The sequence below is a fragment of the Perca fluviatilis genome, chromosome 8 (assembly GCF_010015445.1).
Source record: "Perca fluviatilis chromosome 8, GENO_Pfluv_1.0, whole genome shotgun sequence".
In the NCBI taxonomy this organism is placed as follows: domain Eukaryota; kingdom Metazoa; phylum Chordata; class Actinopteri; order Perciformes; family Percidae; genus Perca; species Perca fluviatilis.
The window spans coordinates 23355878-23378115 of NC_053119.1; the positions used below are offsets into that span (position 1 = coordinate 23355878).

Sequence of the window (22238 nt, forward strand, 5' to 3'; positions counted from 1 at the left end):
TTATAGCTTTCAGCAGAAATACCTGCGGAGGAGTGCAGGCCCTCAGGTGCTTTTCTGGCAGAGAGTAAAGGAGGATAAAAGAGTCAGTGCTGAGAGATGCGCTGGAATGAGGAGCCAGGGAGTCTTTGGCATCAGGTAGGCAGAGAAGATGTTGGTACCTCTCCTCGCGGGTGGGGATTTCAGGGAGAGCTGAGGGAAAGGTGCTCCAGCCACTAAAGGGCAGTTGGAAAGCATTTTTGCCAAAGGGATCTCAGTTGTGACACGACACAAAGGCTGGTGGGTTTTTCTCTCGTCTGCTTCCACTGATTATTATCTTTAAAAATACTGTACAAAACAACTTGACACCTGCGGTGAAGAGCATGATAAATATGAGTGAGATTCCATTGAAATGTCATTATAGACAATACAATCTGTTTTCTGGAAAATTTGATTTTTTACTCATACCCCATTTTACAATAAGGTACACAAAATGTTGCATACTTACCAAGAAATATTAAAGAAGAAATCAAGAACTGCTAACTAACTCTGAATTAACCACAGTATAGTAAACTAGAAGGGCACTCAGAGAGTGCAGACCTCCGCCAAGCCCAAATGCCCTATCTTGCATTGTTCAACAAAAGTAAAAAATAATTTGTGTATCCGCCCTGTAATTTGGATCTGCTCCAAAATGTGATGGGCCCATACTACAAACTGCCGCAATTTATGTTAATCGGGCCAACAGATTCTTTCATAATCCTGCTGACAAACAGACAAACAAACCTAAACGAAAACATAACCTCCATGGCAGAGGTAATATTGATAAGATCTGACCACTTCCTTAATTAACTCTCAACAGAGTTCAGTTTAAACAAGATAAGGCAATCGGGTGACAAATATATACATAACTTATAATTTATCACACTTCATTATTATGCACATTATAGTAACAATGGTTGATTATATGCCGCTTTCAGGAATTTCAGGAATACTTAGTTCATATTGTAAGTCTTCAAATATACAATAATGTACCGCGTTAGAGTAGATTTAGCTTAGTTTTGAGTTTACCAATGGCTATTGCCAAATAATGTGAATATTCAATGTAAATATGTCATTTATTAACAGGCGAAAAATTCAGTAATGTTAGCTACATTATTTATCTGTTGGTTAGAATGATGCTGTTCTAGTAGGGGAAGTATACAATTCATTACTTCACTTTGTGGACACAACAAAAGTGACTTATGTAATAAAAGTGATAATTTATTGGTTTTATGACATTTAAGTCAGGAATAACTCATTAGGAAAGACATTCCTGTCTCAAAATTTTGCATGACATGGGATTTTCTGTTGTGGTCCAAAACAATGTCTGTGGATTAAATACTGAGTAACTCTTTTTCTTTTTAAAAGATCATTTTAGACAGCAATCCAACCAGCCACCACTCTTAATTGAACGTACTGTATGAACCAGCGGTACTGGCTTAACAGCAAACATTCACTCACAATGTGACAGATTGTTGATCTGCTTCAACAAGGAAACTGTGGAAACAAACAAACAACTCTTAAGTCATTATAGAGTTAGAAACAAACATTTGCTGTATTCCAAACCTTGTTTTCTTTTGTTACTGTGACAGACGTAATGTAAGATATGATAGAAACCGCTAAGTTTTTACACAAGGTAAAACAGGTCAAGTTGTATTAACACAGAGCGGTAAGTTGATGTAGTAGACAAATCAAGTTTACATTAGTAGCCATTACTTAAAATTATTAGTAAACATAACTTATGTTTTTGTGGAGTCATAAATCACGGAAGACTTGTATTATATCATCTGGATGCGCCGACAGTTTGTCATTACTTAGGATTCCTTATAGGGGAAATAGAAACTACGCACTATAGCTTTAAAAAATGCAAAGAAACATAACAAATATATAACATTGGGCTACTTCTTCCATGAAAATATTGTTTCCTATATGACCGTACGACTTTAAGAGCAATATATTCAATACACTTGTTCCTAATGAACAGAGAGGTCGATAACACACATAAAACGTTGTAATTTCAATGTTTTTGTAATGCTTGGACAGAATTACTGGTATCCAATAATAGTATATACCACTTGACACTAAACCTGTTTGAGTCGTGACTCACTCGGATCTTTCACCCGACTCTTTAAATTAACTCATGAGTCGTGAGTCTCTAGTATCATTAACCCAGTTCACTTGAGCCCTACTACAATTCAATCTAAAATAATAACAGCGCCACACACAAACCAATTGCAACATTAGCTACTATTAGTCCTAGCCATCTTAGCTGCCAAAAGCTTTATAACTTAAAATTTCGTAGGCAACCACAACTTCACAAGTCAACTCAAGCGACCTAGTGAGCAGAGCGACAGTCCAAGACAGTTTCTAGGAACTTCCAGACGTACAGACTCAGAGCAGGAAACATTGCAAGCTTGCCTCGGTTCGCCTCGCAGACCATGGTTTCAGACGAGCGAGTGAAGTCTCTCCTTGAGCTCAGGGTAAAGCAAATCAACAACAAAAGCCATTCTTTCACTTCTGAAATAACATACAACGTTCTGCACGCTATTCGGAGAATAGCGAGGACACACGCTTCACACCGCGAGCGGGCACACGCACCACAAAAAGGGAGAGAAAGATAAAAGAGACTGCGCCGCACGCACACAGCTCCTTTGTCTTTCGTAAAAAATGAGCCATTTATACATGTTTTAACATCATTTATTCATGACTAACGGACGCTATAGGCCACTTGGAAGTTGGAACAAAGAAACAGGCTAAGTCCTCCAGAGACCAGCCTCTGTTTCACCTCCTCAGGATCCATTTTCACGCTAATCAAAACGCATCAGCTGACCGCTCATTTACCATGCAACCCAAAGCGCAAGCCCGAGCCCGGCCCGAGCCCGTGTAAAATAATAGAAATTAAGACCGAACCCGACCGAACCCGACCGAACCCGACCGACCCGGCCGGATCGGTTCGGGCAAAGATCTTCAGCTCTAGTACAGAGCTCTGCGAGAGCACGGGCTTTTATGACTGTCAACATAGCCAGCATACTGTGGAGTAATGTCTGGCAATGCGAGACTAGCATCTAGCTAACATTGACATTATGAGACATAATCAGCGTTCTCAACCTGGCAACCCCGTAAACTAGTATTTCGAATTTGGACTGCAGTTACCATTTGAAACGCTAGCTTTCAGTAATATTGCACCTTAAATTGTTTCTCTGACAATGTACATGTCTGAATCAAACTTATCAAGACCTGGGACATTCAGGACGTTCATTCTTTAAAACTAAAATTAGTCAAACATTCGCTCAATGAATAGTTGTAGTTCCCATTAGCTCACTAATATGCCTAGACATGTCCAGAGACAAGATGAAGTATGATAATCAAGTGACCTATCATAATTCCAACCCTGTTTGTTTGTATCAAGTCAATGAAGACTGGCGCCACTATTCTGTTTGAATAAATTGACAATTCTATCTTTCCACGTTGCTTAAAACAACTTAATTTTTTTTTTTAGCTGGCCAAAATCAAGAGGAAACTGTTTAAATTGTATTACACATTGTTCAGTGTAGCCTATAAATCTACCCACTGGTAAGTAAGATTTGCCCAGTTCTTCAGTGCTACATATCTGCTTTTTCCTAGTGGCTATGTCACAGAGATCTTACGTGTTGCAGGATTGCTTCTGTTTGTTTGTGGACATGGTTGCAGACTAGCTCTCCAATGGAAATGCTGTCACAATGCATGTAAAAAGCTTAGTGTTGTTGAATAGGAACTCATTCAATCTTTGGTCAAGAGAGCTAGTAAGTGGGCAACATTTTCTTTTTTGTCAAATTATTGTTTTCATGGTCAAGATGGCTTTCACGCTCAACTTTTAGGACAAGGCATTATTGACTTAAGAGTTCTTTTGATTACCCCTACTTTTTACGCAGTTTGTTTGTGAATTAATTCACACGACATGTTACCTGCCAACGTCAGAGGGCAGCAGTGTTTGCTGTATAGCTTTTCTGACTGGCCACAATCCAAGAAGTCTGAAAAGCCAGCTTTCATAGAGAGGGGAAAGATGAATTAATCATCATAAATATGGGGATAATAGTGAGCACTTTTAGACAGTCTATGTTGGAAAGCATTCATAGGGTTGCTCTGTTTTACACACAAAAATGCCAGAAATAGTTGTGTAAAGAATGAAAAGCAAAAGCCTGAGAGAGAAGTTCAAATGTTGCTTACTTTCTCACCTCCACACTTTTTTTGCTAATTTCTGTGCAAACCGCTGCATACACAAGCAACACAAATTTTATTAATGATTGCGTTTTGGTTCAAGTACCTTCATACTAATAATAATAATAATAATATAAACAATCTGTATATTCAGTGAATAAGTTATGCATAGTATTTGAAGGGGAAAAACTCAGTTTTTCAATGAAATTTTTCCCAAAGATGGTTTCTGTCATTTTAGGTAGTTCTTATCACATTGATGTTTGATCAAGTGTTCATTTTTCTGATACGTTTGGTTTTAATTAGTTATTTGATGCTATAAAAACAGGAAGAAACTTCATGATTGACAGCTGTGATTGTTCAAGCTGATGTATGGGCGTGACTTTGATACCACTGCTCCACTGCCCGATCACTACTGCACAGACTCTGGCTCCAAAATAACAAGATGACAGCGCCATACCCCGGATATTTTGGCTTCACTTTTGTACACTGGGAGGAAGTGGAGATGCATCGTTCATCCTTATATACAGTCTATGCTACCAACCCACAAACTGTGAAATTAGACAACTCAGTCATTTTTTTGTCGGCTGCCTAGCTCAGTAAACATGAAATTCAACAAGCCATTCAGATTTGGCTCCCCGTTTATGTCACATACAGGCTCATAAGAATATACCTTGAGAATTACCTTTGCAAAGGTGTGCCATAGTTTTCTTGCAAGCCAATCAGAGCAGACTGGGCTTTTTGGGAGGGGGGCTTAAAGACACAGGTGCTAAAACACAGCATTTCAGACGGTGGGTGAATACCTGGTACAGGTACGTATATTCAGACATATAGTATGTGTGGAAACAGTGTAGGAACCCAAAATACAAGTATGAACCTGGAAATGAGCAGGATATGTCTCCTGTAATGTTTGATGAAGAAAGCCCAGTGAAACTTCTGAATAAAAGCATGAAATAAAAGCCTTTGCATTGTGCATTGTGGAATCCCCAAACTGTATAATTTACAAGGCTGGAAGACTACATCAAACTTTGTATTGCAGTTAAACAGAGTTGCCCACGATACACAATCTTGGTCAGGTTGACTAAACAAACCTGGGTTTTTGTTTAGGTTTTGCCATAGTGTCACTGATGCCAAGTTACTCATTTGTGATGTCTGCAGTTGTGTCTTTGTATGTTCTAAATGAAATCCTAGACGGAGAGAGGTTCAGATACTCCTGTGATGAAAATAAACATGACTTTAATTGCTTGCAATTTGCTGTCCTCTTATGTAGTAAATAAGCCATAAGGATTTCCCTCATATTGTGTAATGCTCATTCATAGGAACCCACATTAACATTCACTTTCAGTATTCGTTTTCACACTTGCCTCAGTGTCAAGCGCTGCTTTAGTTCTAAAAACGTCATTGGCAACTTGAAGGAAAAGCAAATATTGAACTAAAACTTAAAAATAATTTTCCACCTCACTAAGAGGACCACACACACATACACACAGACACACACCGCACACTCACACCAACATGTTGAGTGCAAGACTTAACGCGCTCTCTCTCTCTCTCTCTCTCTCTCTCTCTCTCTCACTCTCTCACTCTCACACACACACACACACACACACACACACAGTTCTGCTTTTCTTAAAAGCCACATCCTGAATCTCCATCCTCAGGGGGAAAGATTTACACTGTGGTTGTCCTTCAGGTACACCATAAGAGTTCTGCATTACTGTAAATCCTCTATGCTTACAAACCCATATTTTTGACTTTTTACAAAAGGGAAAGAAGAAAAGAAGGTATGAAATCATATTAGTAGCTTCACAGAAATTTCAAATGTGCATCTACATTGCAGTGACTCATCTTGCGCAGACACAACAAAAACATCTGCAATAAACACATGGGACATGGAAAGTAAGTACACAAGGAAAACAAGAAAAAAAAATATCAGGAGGTGAGCTGTTCTTACACACTTTGTATTATTTGGCTGGATTCCACTGGGGTCTTAGGTAGAGGTTAATGGGGGCTTGAAGAGGGCAGCCAAGGCCAGGGCACTGGAGGAGGCAGTGGAAGGGGTTAAGCCAAGCCCTGCACATGATCCAGGTTAGCTATATTCCGTTGGCCCCTATCATTGTGGCTTGAGTGAGCTGTGTAAGCGAAATTCAGGAGGTGAAAAATGATGGTCCATAGCCTTGATGGTACCAATGTTCAAAGAATTTCTGGAAATGTGAACAGTTTACAGACAATATCTAGGCCCTATTAACCTCCTGCAATTTGATTGTGGCTGTATCATTTTAAACTTGACTTTTGCAAGAATCTGGACAGTAACTTTACGGCATCCAGAGTGAACCAGAGGAGACGTTTGTAGCAGAAACACACAACAAACTGCAAGTAAAAGGATACAACTGTCACCATATTTCTCTTGAGTTTAAAAAACACCAAGTGGTTTATTTCACATTAAGCTGTGATTCACGAGCTACATTGCTGCAATGCTGAAAAAATAGGACACAGTTCTATTTTGCAAGCAGCAACATAACTCAAAGCGGCAGAGCTTCGCAAGGCATAGCAAAGGGGAGTGAATGACTGTTGATGCTTTGACCTGCGGTTTGCGGTACATAAGCAAATGTAGGGTCAAGCTTGAGCTACACCATACTAGAACTACTAAAGCTTTATATTTTTAAACTTTGCCATTTGACTGTAGATAATGTGTGACATTTTACCGTTTTCATGCGATGCATCATGGTCTGAAAATGTGTCATCTTCTAATCTGAACCTGGCCTGTCACTATAATATTCTTGGTGTTATTACACAGTAAGTAGGCAGAAATGTATTTTTTGAATAAGAGGTGCACATTACATTACATTGTAAATACAAATGATTGGAGAATGCTTTAATGGAAAAAATAATACTGGATTCAATGGGCAACTATTTGAACGCAGCAATGTGCATATTTGCAATTCCAAGCTGGTCATTATACTCAATTCATGCCGACACTGATACAGTTTTACCAATCATTCTGTGACGGCCTATGCAGACGATTGGCTGGCAATAAACACCACCCACCTATCACAAGAGCCACCAATCTACAATAAATGATGCTTTAGCTTCTTGCGGCCAGAATAGTGTCAGCTAACACATCATCAGCATTCCTGAAGTCTTGCCCAGTTCAAAGTTCTATTTAAACTGCCATAATAACACAATTGTTGAAATGGGCTGAACGAAATATGAAATGAAACGGGAGAAGAATGGAATCCAGTCTGATATGCTTGGTTTCAGAGAGGAAGGAATTGCCTGTCTCGCCTTGTTTACCGTACTTAGGCAAAATAAATCATAATGCTGACAAACGTACATTTCTTTCCAATCTACGAGCATATAATGTCTTTGTGTGGTTTCTTGTCACAGGGCACTCTGTCAGATGCAATTACGTACAGCAAACATTCTTCTTAGAAATAAACAATTCACAATAGAGGTAGCAATACACTCGGGTTAAACTGTTGCCCTCTGGGCTGCATTTAATGTTGTTTACTTTGCAATGTAGTGAATGTGTGCATGGTACGTCACAATAACATGTCTGAGATTTGGCAATTTCACTGACCTTGGAAATAACACATGGCCTGACCAACCAGATATCAACATGTCTGTGTTTCATGCTCAATATCGAAGGCCATGTGTAGACTACATTCAGTAAGAGCACAGAAAATTCCTTTGCAGTGCATTTTAGTTTTGACAACAAAACTCCCCACGGTGGTATCCTGCAGGTCTGTCATGGACTCATTGCTGCAGATTCTTTAATACAGGTGTTAATAAAACAAGACAAGATTAGACTTGCCAGTGGTCTGAAAACATTAACATTTACTATGAAAGCAGTAGACAACAAGGCTTCCAGATGTCGTCTTTCTACAAAGCAGGTTTCCAATGAGCTCGATCCAACAGCACAAGGCTGGACAAGGCAGAGAAAAAAAACATGTTTTAGTCAGTGGCATTTCTGTCAAGCAGGAGATAAAATCAGTACAAACATGTCTGATGGAGAGGTATGCATGGATTTCCTGGAACAGAATAGCCCAACAAAACTGTTGCTGAAATAAAAACCTGATGCTCATATACAACTGTCGCTCTATAACAAAAAGAGCAAGAATATTTGGTCACCATGAAAACAGGTATTTGTTACCAGTTGATTCTGAAGAATTACTTCATTTGACAAGACGTTTTCTTTAAGATTCTAAGACTTATGGGAGAGAAAACCTCCTATGTGCTACGGTTTAAGGTCTGATTCCTGTCATGACATACACAATTTAACACTCACATCCCCACTAGCAGGTGATGGCAGCATTGCAATGCTGCTGCTATACTGTGTGGTATACTGTAGGACATTCCGAATTAGCAGTGGTTTGTATTTAAAGTGCCCATATTATGAAAAAAACACTTTTTCTTTTCTGGTGCTTCCACACACATACAAACTTTGAAAAAAATCCATCCATGCTGTTTTGAGTGAGATACAGTTTCTGAATGTGTCCTGCCTTCAGTCTCCTAGTGAGCTGTTCAAAATTGGCCCGGATTGTGACGTCACAATCCGAAACGAGCTGGCTAACCATAACCGTTAGCTCGTAGCATGCTAACGCTAATGCTAATGCTAACGCTAATGCTAACGCTAATGCTAACGCTAGCATGCTACCTTGTTCTCAATAGCAAAGCACTGCTACAACACACACAATTTCACCATAATCTACAAAAGAACTACTTACATGCGCGCCCTCATTTAGAAGTCTCCCAGCTAATCCTGCCTTGTAACTGACCAAAGTTGGAGAAACAGGCTTTCTGTTACTGTCTCTAGAGTTAGCTAGCTGACACGGTCTACATCTGAGCTACTGCGCATGTGCGAGTGCAATCAAAGATAGTACAGAAGAAGAAGAAGAAAAGAGGTCTCACTCTGTAGCTAAAACAGAAACCAGGTGAAAAGAGGATCTGCAGCAGTGAGAGAGAGCTGTGCAGTACAACAAAAATATGGTGTTTTTTGAAAATTAAACCATGTAAACCTATTCTGGTACAACCGTAAAATACAGTTATGAACCTGAAAATGAGCATAATTTGGGCGCTTTAAGTTCCATGTATTTTTTTTTCTCGCGATATTCCATTCCATTGCATTACCCTAAAATACTTGTATAAATGTCACTCTAAATCCTCATGCTGCCTGCCATTATTCAACATCTCCCCATGACGTTGAATGATTATGGATAGTTTTACAATAGGTAATGGTAAGTCAAGTTAAATGTCACATAATTTACAAAACACCAATGTGCGCCAAACAAAAACCATGTTATTGTCCAGCTGTGGTCAGAGCGTCAGCTTCCCAGGAAACAAGCCTAAAAAGGCCAAATATTGCTGGATTTGTGGCCAGGGCCACACTGCAGTTTGGCCATCACATGTGTCATAGATATACCCAATCCCCTGATGATGGAACAGTGTGTCCAGAGCTGGACTGAAAGGGAAAGCTCTCTGAGGTCAGGGGAGTATAATGCACTAGCTTGCTCTCAAATAAAACTGGTTTGTTTTTCTTAAAAGGAGGTTGAGGTTTTTGGGTTTCCGTCAATCACCCCCACACCACACCACCTCCACTCCTCTCCGTTTTTTACAATGGAAGCCTTATGGTGTGTGCATTTTGACCTTTTATATTTTAACCCAAGGTGGTGATTGGCAGAAAACTTGTTTCATGTGACTGGAGCTCTGGTTTGGCCCACCTAAATGTCAGCTGTGTATAAATTTGGTGAAGAGTGGACAGCATACAAAGTGCAAGAATATTACACAGAATAAACAGCATAGTGTACGTAATTATTTTTGCAAAGACAGACAATTTAAAAACAGCCAATGCAGAAGTTTATAAGTAGGGTCATGGGGGGCATTTCATATTTCATAATTTGACTTTAGAAATAAAAAAAACTAACAAATCTCTCAACATCCACTGAGACAAAATGAGACAGAAAAGTCATTTTCAGTCTTGATAAACAGTATGGTCAAAAACAAGAAAGAAAATTGAGTCATCTCATTTTATAAGGTCATCCATGAGAAGACGTTATATTTTTCTAAGCTTAATTAAAGAGTTGTATGTTGCTCTCAATTCACATCGAGAGATTACACTTACTGTAACTGTGAATCTACTTTCTTAACCTGGAGAGAGCACGCATCCAAAATAGTTAAAACTCATTGGGTGTAATGGTCAGCAATGGTCAGTAATGGCCGGTGGTTTGGCAAGATCAGCTCCTTGTTACACAGCTCTTCCTGTCCACACACATACTGTATAATAAAGACTTCCTCAACAGATTGGAAACCACTCCGCTCTCACCAGCACTCTTAAGTTCCTCTTTCTCTCTCTACCCCCTCTTCCATTCTTACTTTCTTTCATTCTTGCTTTCTTGCTTGTTTCTCTATCTCGCTCCTTCCTACATACTGACCTTCCCAGGCTGGCCTGGGTCTTTATATTTCAGGCTTTGAGGCTAGATCTGAAACAAAAGCAAAATTATGGGTCTGGTTTGGCTTGAGGAGAGCGCAGTGACCCCGGCATGTGGTTTTCTTAGGCCAGACCAGAGAGAGGTGAGGTGGGGAGAAGAATTTGTGTGAATCTAGCTGTGTATTTGAAGAAAACCCCAACCACAGCTAATTTGAATGTGTCATTAGCAGGAGGGGGTGATCTAAACTTGGGCTGGCCAGTGATAGAGTGAAATCCACATACTACCAAAGACACCACTTGTTTTTTCCTTTTTTTGTTGAGAGATTTTTAGGGGGAACATAGAGGCCAAAGCCTCGAGGGTAAGCACACTACTTGTCACCTCATAAATCTTCTCACCTCCTCATCACTTGACCAAGTCATGAAACGGTTGTTTCTTGAAGCTATTATGACTTCTATCACTTGTTGCTCTGGGTCATCACCATCAAATGCGAAAGAGTGGACTGGTATAATCCAAATCTTGATGGGTGTTATTGTCACACAGTCGCATTTACCACATTGTCCTTATTCAATCAAAGAATACACATTTTGAAAAGAGAGAGATTATTGCAGGTGTTCCAACAAAAGGCATTGCTTTATTCATGTTTTAAAGACAAAGCAAAGACCTTGGTCACATGGGTCCATACTCCAAAGTGCATAGCATGTCCCATTGTTGGTATACATGACACAGAGGCGTTCCAATGAAACAGATATAAATGGAGAATGGTGTATTTTGAGACCTTACGCAGATGGATCACCCTAAAGTAAAACAATCAGTGAAGAAAATTCACAGTTTCTTCCTGTGTCTCTTAGAGTTTCCTACAGTGGGCCTGCATCGTACTGTGTGGTCTTGAACCCTATTTAGACCTAGTGGGTGACCACTGTACAATTAGGTATGCCATGTTTCACAGCAGCAGCAGAAAGTGGAATTCCTGTCAATGGAGCAGACCTTCTCATGTTTACTGCTCACATATTCTTCCTACCATCCATGGCACTGCACCCAACCTGGCTTATGGTTGATTGTATCATGCAGTATGAATAACACAATTATAAAACCCCACAAAACACACCATGTTTATATAACTGCAGATCCTCCAAGGAAAGGACTTACTACATGCAAAGATGAAAGTTGATGCCCCAGATGGCAATTTCAAAGCTAACATAGATATATGTTTCTTGGCTTAAAGGTGTTTGACATAGCTAACGGTTAACACGGTTTCATGTCAGAGGGAGAAAAAGATCAGCATATTGTAGATCTTCCTGATATAATAGTCATGTAGATTTTATACATATAATGTAGATAAACAACACAGCGTGCAATCTTTAACACATTATGTACATCAAAATTAATGGGAATGGCACCCTTCAGTGTTTTTATCCTTCCTCATCTGCCTAGAAGCCAATAAACAGAATGCCTGTCAAAATGTACATATGTATGTAAGTTTAAAAGTATTATTTCTACGTTTTGCCTAAGGAAAAAACAATAATACATTGAACCATCCAGGGAGGCTTTCATCAGGCCTTTGAGAAGACAGTGTTAGCACCATAACACAGTCTTGAATTTGCCAAGTATTCTGCGTGTTTATAAATTTTGGTCAGTGACTGCTGATAAATGACAGTTAAGGATATCAAAATTATGATTTTAAGGAGATGTGCAATTTGGGGAGAAAATTAACAACAATGGAGAGAAATCACATTACAGTTATAATCCCCTATGCCAAATGGTGCCATGCTTCATTCATAATGGTGGAGAGGAGACTTGAAGCATCGAAGTGTAGAGGGTGGTCTTATACCCGTGACTGTCTTGAGAAAACACAGCAAAAAGCCACAGCTCTGGAATCACATGTTAAAATCATTACCGTACAAGACTCCTTACCACTGCAACCATGCCCTAACGAGAAATCTATCCATGCTGCTGCTCACTGAGTGGAGGTTTGGTGACAGACTCTTGCGTGAACTACTATTGCTTCATCACCCTGCAGCACAATTGCACATCCTTGAGATTAAGCTAGAGAGGCCTGCATGTGCGCTTAAGCAAAGGCCAAGCAAACACGATGGCTTCTCAGAATCCACAATGCGTTCAAACTGGGCCCTCTCACTCTCCTCTTCAATTACAAAATACCGCACACGCAGTCCATTTCAAAACACAGCCGGCATCCATAAATTGTAGAAACCATTGACTGATTGGCAATGAGCTCTTTTTCAAATAAAGAGATCTCTTTAATCTACCTACTTTTGCTCAAGTGGTCATTCAAAAGTGGTAACATTGACAGTCTGATGAGATCAAAATATATTTTACAGGTGATTTCTCTCTTGAAACATGCACACTTTAGTCCTTGACCCAATATCAGCAAGAAATCTTAATGTCAAATGTATTCTCATAGGTTTAAAACTTATTCTCAGCCTTTCCTAGAAACAAATGGATGGCTTCCTGGCAGGTCCATCTGTTGGATAGTAGTGATTCAACGGGTGACCGGTGGTCACAGTCGGTACCACCCTCTTCCCACTCTTGCTGTCTATGGCCAGAACGTGCTCTGTGTAAAGGGCTGTGTGTGGTCCATGGAGCTCCCACGAAAGTCCAGTGCTGTCCAAAAGAATGCCAATGCCAAATCCACAATGTACGTAAAAACGTAATAACATTTCCTTGAATTTGGAAAATCATAATTTGAAGAATATACAGAACGACATCTACTCTTCTAGAATATACCGTAAGTATTTTCATTGGATTGTGCATGTGTCAGGGTCCCTGTCAAAGTATTGTTTTTCACTTTTTGTGCCACCAAAATACAATAAGAAACAATTTTCAACAATTAGGAAAACATTTGTGTCTTTAGTCCAAATAGATTCACATTCAAATGTAACTCACAAAAAAACTATTTTTACATTATGATGATTATTAACTCAGTGACTGTGATGATAAGACAGAACAATGAAGCAGACTATTATGATTACATTTTCTGGGCTGAAATACTTTCCCGTCCCTGTTTTCATGTCTCAGAGGAGATGGCAAAGGCTGCTTATTCATCTTGTGCGTTCCCCAGCACACAACGTCTGCTCTTAATTGTGGGAAGGAGAACATCAGCAAGACTCATTCTATTCTTCATTTCATCCCACAGACACACCAGAAAACAGCTAGTAGTTTCTGCAAGCTACATTTTCCACGGGAGACAGCCACAAGCCCAAAGCCTGTGAGCACAAACAAATGTGGAGCACAAACATGCCTTTTAATTGAGAAGGCAGATGGTCCCATCGCAGGCGGGACAGCAGTGAGAAGCGACTGTGGAAAACAAAGCATCGGTGGTGAACAAGGCCCTCCATTTCTGCCACTCCAAGTGGGAGACAGGGTCTGGGGTTGGAACCCACAAGACTCAAACAGAAATCACCATTGTTGCCTCAGCGAGACACAGAGACAGACCAATTCACAGGAACAAGTTGTATTGGGTTTCCGGGGGGAATGTTGTTTATCCACTTCATCATCATTGTTGTGTTTGTCTTCTGCTGTTTCTTTGATAGTTTTGGGAATGAAGCCACGTCCATTCCGACCTGAAATCCCAAATGCAAAGAGATACTGGGGGAACAGTTGGTTAAAACACAACATTTAAACTAAAATAAACACAGCAGAGACTCTGGAAGTGATCTTCGGAGTGATTATCATGTAAACGCTAATTTGTTGGTAGTCTTGGTAGTAATTTCAGGAATTCCACTGGTTAAAATGTTCCGAAGGAATTCCGGTAACATGTATGAAAATGTTTTCTGGGATTATAGTGAAGTATTCTGAGGAACTAAATCTCCCCTAAAGATGCCTTCTCTCCCAGACTGATCATAGTAACTGGATCCTCTGTTTAATAGTTTGCTGTAGCAGGAGACTGACTGAGTGGTTTCCATTCCGCTGGGCTGTAACCGATTGTCCCAGTGACCACAACAAAGGGTAAAAAGGGAAGGAGGGTGAGGGGATAGAGAATAACTTGGGGCTCAGTATGGATTGGAGAACCCTGAGTTAAATGACTCAATGGCTTCCAGAGTCTCCTCTTGCTTAACTACATTTTAACCCCAATCTTATCTGTAGCATCTGCTTTATCCTTACCACACAACAAGTCAAGGCTGTCTGATACATAGTTTGTATAACATCATCATACACACAGGATACGGTGTCTAACAACCAGTCTGGTTTCTCTGAACTTTACACTAATAGGTCAGAATGAAGAAGGCTTGATCTATTTAATTCACCCAGACATGAGAGGAAACAGAAAAATACATCATCACAGCGGTCTACCAACAATGTAGGCCATATGTCCATTAAGTAGGCATTTCTTTCTGTTTTGTGAAATAGATGTGTGTGTTCACAAGGGTGACTGCTATGTCAACAGATGTATGGTGTACAGAGTGTGTCATGGTGATGAAGTGGCATTAAGTTCACAGACCTGCTTGACGGGCGTCCGTACTGTAGCCGGTAACCATTAACCAAACCTACTTTGTGCAAATAACCTAGTATCAATGCAGGAAACATTTTGATGGATATCCCCAACGCTCTGAAGTTACAAAGGCAGAAAACACCCTGTTGAAAAACAAAATGTGACATATTAATTATTTTTGGCAATTGTAAGCTACATTTAGTCACACAGTAAAGCTCCATGCCAGTGTGCCAGATTCAAAGACCTTCCACTCATTAATATCACAGATGACCTTTGTCTCATTGTGGTTCCTGGAACCTAAATCACCCCATAATTGTGCACACAGTCAAATGGAGCATTGAGCAGGCAGAGATACAGGGATGTTAATGGGAAAGCAGGCAAAAGCATTGTGGCTGTCACCAAATTGAAAATGTGCCTTTTGACGCCTTAAGTCCTTTTCCCCATGATGATGCCTCTGAACAATTGGATAATTAATTCCCTGAATCTCTTTTCTTAAAATGTGAGTGTACGCAGAGACAGTGGTTTAGAAACAATGACATACAGATGTGCTCTGGAAGATTGAGCCTTGCCATTACAAACCCATAAATAGTATTTCTATCAAAAAACTTTTTTTTCTCATTGAGCTCAGGCAAAATCAATTATAGCTTTTACTTTGTCTCATTGCGGCTGATTTATTCTTCACTTCCCTTTTAAGACTGGGATTGGTTCAGACTGAGTATGTTAGCAGGCTCCTTTTTGTCTTATTCAAATCTGCTTCACACATGTGTGTTATGATTGTGGCAATTCCAAAGCCAGACGCTTTCTTAGATTTTGTTTGTAATGTCCTACCCAACATATTTCTCGGCTAATAGGAACGCCGCAGTTTAAGCTTGGTTCATTACAGATTCTGTTGAGTGATTTGATGACGAGTTATTGGGTGTGACTGATTCTGACCACTGTAAGTGATGATTCTAAGTGTCAAACTCAAAGGGCAAGTGCAAGTGAGTTCCCCACCATTCCATACTTGACACCTCTGAACAAAACATACAGTACGTAATGGTTCCACACTAACAAAATCCACTGACAACTCCCTATGTTTGCAGAGCAAATCTCCTTTTTCCTCATGTATTCCCTGTCTGGTCACTGCTTCGAGACCCAAAGACATCTGAGATGGTGCAAAGGTGTCCACTGAGGGGTGACAGTTGGGTGTGTGTACTCAGCCACAGACAAAACAACACTTTGGCAGACATAGCGAGCTCCCAGCTCATTTTCAAATACAATGAAAGCTCAAACATTCGAGGTCTGAAGGCCACTTATGTCAGTGAAGCCTTTCGCAGAAAGTCCGCTGTGAAATCATGGTCATTGTCAGATTATATAGCTAAAGTCCTCAAGGGCCAAGCCTCACTGCTGGACCAGTTTTTCAAAGTGCAGACAGCTATGACGTAGGTTCGATATGCATATAGAATCCCCTTATAATCCTTCAACTGTACTGAAACTGTGGAAAACGGCATATGCGCCTTATCATAGCAATTCAATGCATTTACTTCTTTAAAAATAAAATATCATTGCTTTAACTTTTAGGAAAGCTCAGAAAAAAAGCTCCTGTTTTTTCAAGAAACCACTTTTTGAAGTGTTATTTCCCATTACTGCATATTTAAATCTCACTATGTCTCATGGAATAGGGATAGTTTCCTCAATAAAGAATTCACTTTTTATCTTTATTAGGAACACACTTGTTTTAAATGTCACAACAGGCAATAAAAGTTGAGCAAATATAGAACAAATAAATGCCACGTTAAAATTACCCATTTTATTTGAGAAAAGATGACTTTACAGTCTAAGGTCAGTGACTATTTTAGGTGGCCATCACACCACGTTCATATGTGGTTGGATTTGTTTCCCTTCCTTGCCGATGATATGCATCCACTTTAGCACCATGGACGTCACAGTGTGTTCTGAGCTGCTTGTAACAACAGAGAGACTGCACGCTGAATTTTCATGAGTAGAGCCTCGGCCTATATTCCCAAATGTGATTGATCCACTGTGTACTCTGGCAACAGGTTGAGTTCAGTGGCGGTTGTAAATGGTTACATTTGAAATCTGTAAGTTATGTAGTGGCACACTTGTGTGCTTTGTGTTTTTCTTTGGGTCAAGGTGGAGCCCCTGTATAATTGGTGGACTGTCTATCAACCTAAACCTCAAAAGATTTGATTGATTTAAGGGGAGGCATTAATAGGCGTCCCATATCACAAAGACTGTATAGAACGTGTCATGAAATATAGAGTTGTGGAGCCAATCATTTATGATCCTATTTTGGGTGAAGGTCCCAGGTCCCAGTAGACTTTTTTGTAACATTCACATCAGATTCCCACATTGGTTTTTGTGCAATCCAACACTTTGTCAGGCTTAAGTCAGAATCTTATAGGCTTTTAATGTACTATATATGTCCAAGTGGAATATATTTAAAAATGATGGGCATAAATTTCAGTAAGTTCAGATTTTATTGCAAAGTCTGTCCTACTAGATAGAAGGCTGAATTTATGAGGGGAAAAGTAAAAAAAAACATTGGTCTATAGCTGACTGTTTCTGCCATTTTAATGTAAGGTGGTGACAGTTGTCCAGGGAAATACATTGTTAAAACACTCTGGCTGTGCAGTGTTGTGTTGTGTGTGTCTGCCATCTATTGGACTTCTATGAAACACCACTTTGCAAATTTCTTTAAAAGCAGTGAGTGAACACTTTTTGACACAGGTGAAATATGTCTAAAAAGTGCTTATCAGTGGAGATAGTCAATGGTAATTTGTTTATGGTTTATTAACATTTACAGCATGATACTTAACACATGAGCCAAGTTTGCAATAAGTAGGCATCTAGACAAAACGTATCACCTTCTGAAATTTAAAAGATGTAAATTATCTTTTTTTTTTCAACTATGATATGTACTGCAACGATTAGAATCTCAGGGAGACGTGAGCAAAACCACAGAATGTTGGTAGTGCCCATCTACATGAAACCTTTTTTTGTGTTCATGGTAATGAGGAACAGTGGTTTGTAAAATAGAGGAAAAAAATAAATACCCCAAAATGTATTAAAAGAACTCACTTATATCCTATAACATGTGTTGCGGTGGGAGCCGGGGTATGACGCCAGGAAAAAGAGGGAGTGGGTGAGTGCAGAAGTCGGCCGAGCACGTGCCTCCTGAGGTCCTCTGGTCTCTGTCTGGGATCAGTCCACCTCACCAACCCCTGGGCTAGACTCCCATCAGCCCCATACCCTATCTACTCTGGGCCAGACACCACCATGACCACTTGTATTGAGAGGCCTGACCACCATTGTGCCACAGCAGAGTACACAAACAAACAGAGTAGACACACAGGTCTACTCCTCTGCCATTACGTCGACTCATCAAGCCCACTGTCGGCTTAGTCATACCATAGGCCTCCAGTGCAAGCAGCTCCCTCTTGGCTTTGGATGGAGAATCTGGCAGAAGAAATTTGCTCATTTGTCCCCACACATGTATGTGGTTTGGTAACGCTGCTAGGGACTGCTGCCCCAGCCTTTCTTACTGTCCAGATTCAAAGCCAGCCAGGCCTTTCCTGGGTAATGTCCTCCCACACAGTCTGGCTATGTTGCTTTTTTCTTGTTCATATTCAGCTGTTTACGTCCTTACAATGTTTTTTTTGTTTTTTTTGATTTTGGTATGCAGCATTGTTTCGTCTTGCAAACAATTCAGAGCCAATTCAAAGTGTTTCTTCAACTATGAAATTTACAGTCTCTCATTTGAGGCTGATAAAATAGAATTGCTTTTTTTTTTTTTTAGAAGAGAGCATAGACAATGTACTGATTCATTTCTTCTTTTAACTTTCACAAAGTGGCCCTAAATCTGCTAGGTATGTACAGCTCTTTCCGTAAATTGTATGCTTTTTCCTCCTTCAAAATAGATCAAAATGGACACGTTACTTTCTTCTGATTAGCACAGCATTTGAAAGATATAAAAATGTGCCAAAATGCCAGGAAAAAAGTCGTTCCAACTATTTTTCAAACCATGGCCGTTTGGAATTTAGGATTTAATTATCACATAAGTTAGGTTACTCAGGCTTACAAGTAAGAGAATTGTATTAGAAGCATTAGAAAACATGTACCATATCAAACATTGGCTAAGAGTGTGGTTTTAAGATTCTGGAGTAAACACACACACACACACACACACACAAACACAGATGCTTTCTTCCCTCTTTTCATGTCGACCACAAGGCTGACCTGCTGGCCTCTATTTCCTCTGAAGAGGATATCCCCCTTCAGTAGAGCCTTAAAATCCATCACGGCAGCCGACTTGAGATCCTGATGTATGCGCCTCCTCTATTGTCTTTGAAGCATTGGGAGGCTTTGGCTGGCCAGGCCACTGTGATGATTACAGTCTCATAGTTAGGCCATTACTGACATGTGCTCAGCTCACTTTCCCTATGATGTCCCCCCATGTTTGATGGAGAGGGGAGTTCTTAGTAGTAGTTTAACTACTGCTGCCACCTTGTTCCTCTTCCTCAGTTACTCTACCAAAGAGGCTTTTCTGAAAATCTTACAGCCCCCAGCTCCCAGAATGACAAAAAGACCACAAGTGAAACCCACAGTCAACGTGTTTGCATGCATGCACAGAGTATCTTGAGTAGAAGCTTATGTACATCCTACAGTAACTCAACTGAGGGCATTCTGAGGACAAGCTGTCAATATTGAGTACGACTTTACTGCCCCTCAACAGATATCATTGGGTGCAAAGTAAACAGAATGTTCTAAATGTCACCATAGAAACAGACGTTCCAAAGACCGCCATGAATAAAAGCAAACTGGTTAAGATAGTTATATTTGCACGTCTCTGTTTGTTAGCTAATATTGACATGTCCGAATTATCATAATCAAGTTTCTTGTCGTTGACTTTATTCAGGACATTGCACAAGTCATGATGTTTTTATGACCAGGGTTCACCAACTACAATGTTACTGAATTACACATTTTACAAAGGGCATTTTTTAGGTTAGCATATTGGCAAAATAAAATGTAAACTTGTTTATTATTGCATATATAACTGACACACAGCGAGCAGTAAATTGAGATTGAGACAGTGGGAATCATCATCATTTAGGAATTTGGGAATATACCTCTATATGGAGACATTATGACTTTTGTCACATAAGGGAGAGGGAGCAAGCACAGACAAGTTGAGGTTTAAAATACTAAATAAGTACTTACACATTTGATGAACTGCAGCCTTCTAATTTTGAGCCTGCCAAATTTGTAATAATAGAGCACAATGAGAAGTTGAATTGTGGTGTGAGAAGAATATGTGGAAAACTGGACCGCTTGCTTGGTGAGCGAGTAGCGCTAGCTAACGTTATTGCAATCTGCAGACCTGACGAAGTAGTCTTAAGAACTGATGGGTTTTTTTCATTAAAGATGCAGCAGCTATCTCTTCACCTTCCCCATTTCCTCTCAATGTTTCTGTGCTTATGGCTTGTAAAACATACGTACACATACACATATTTCTCCTTTTCTCATTAACTTCCTGAACCCATAAGTGTAAATTACATAATAAATTCAAATAATGGTCTTTAAATGTGACTGGAAAGAAATACAATAAACAAACACTTAACTAAAATAGTGTTTATTCCATTGAAAAAAATACCTCATCCAATGCATACAGTAAGAAAGAAAAAGTGAATGTTACAAAAACAAATGCTTATTATTGTCATGAAAAGAATATTGTTGAATTGAATCACATGGTCCTTTAATGACTTTTCTAAATGCATGCACTTTCAATTTAAAACTTTCTGCATGTCTCATTTCTTAAGAGATTTTTTTTATAACAAAGTTTCTCCATATTTAGCTCTACTATGCCGGATGCAATGCAGGAGTGCACGCCAGGCTGAGCTTGTCATCAAAACAAAGTGTAGTGCTGTCATCAGAAGCAGCTAGTAGCCTTTCATCTCAGAAACTGTCAAAAGTAATCAAACATAACACCAAAACCGTGACACTGATCTATGCATTGATATAACAAAACCAATGTGTACAGTGTTGACAATGGATGTCTTAATACATGTGGTATAATTTGGCATCCACCTCTCAGAACCAGAACTCTGAGACAAAGACGTGAACGTTGATGATGTTCTGGCCAGAGTCGCCCTGAGTTGTCAGGTTGCGCATGGACAGTTTCAGTACTGTTGTCAATGGACCAATCAGAGACTTTACCTGGCGAACAACACCTGAAGGAGACAAAGAAGAACAACGTCAGTCACATTAAGTACCATAAATAGAACACAGTATAACGGTTGGCTTTAGTGACAACAATATGAATTTGTCGATTTTGTCATTTCATTGGAAACAAAATGGTTGAGAGGAGCAATTAGCAAAGATAAGACTGTTTTTGTGCTTGTTCATTTTGATTCGATTTTTTATGTTTTTATTTATGCATTGATATTTGATTTAAAGGGTCGCCCAAAACATGTTTTCTCACTTACCCCTAGTGGGATCTAGCAGAGCAGATAGTTTTGGTTTGAAGTGCTGAGGTTTTGATTTAGAAATTTCACTGCCACACCAAGACAATTGAGGATAATGGAATTTTGTTTGTGCTCAGCGCTTTGAAAAATTACATTTGTCTTTCAACAGCAAGTATCTTTTCAAAAACAATGTCCCGACGACAGGCTGCTCGATGTTGATGTGTTTCTTGCAACCCGTTCTCACTCTGAACTCAGCGTCTGAAGCGACGAAAAAAGCGCCCTTCAGCGTGTTTGTATAACGTACCGGGGAGAGCAGCAGCTACACGGGGTTTGAAAATGACGTAACACTAAGAGCGACTACGGTAGCGAGTAGTACATAAGGCCGAAATTCCGCATAAGGAGGTTGGTTGGTGTGGTGGATGGGTCAAACACAGGACTTTCACCCAGAATACCGGGGTTCATGTCCTGCGTGTCACGTTTCCTAAAGTCGCTTTCTTCTTTTCCTAAACCCAACCGTCCCGTTATTCCCGCGTGTCACGGAAATGTAAGCCCACCCACGACCTTTTCCTTAACATAACTGCGTCAGTGGGACGCCAATAGTTACCGACCAAGCGCGTTTAGATAAAGCGCATTATATGGCGCTAAAGGAGACTTTTAACATCAATAACAACAGCTGTTGGTAGCTGG

The 22238-nt window shown here is 39.9% G+C and overlaps 1 protein-coding gene across 1 annotated transcript in view; it reads right to left on the minus strand.

The window, feature by feature from the left end:
- Positions 1-20703: 20703 nt before the first annotated feature.
- The window catches only part of fbln1 (fibulin 1), a 31089-nt gene continuing 29554 nt past the window's right edge, over positions 20704-22238 (minus strand). The window contains exon 17 of the mRNA XM_039808895.1: positions 20704-21317. Coding sequence (XP_039664829.1) covers positions 21178-21317 — 140 coding nt within the window. The 3' untranslated portion in view covers positions 20704-21177. The remainder of the gene's footprint in view (positions 21318-22238) is intronic.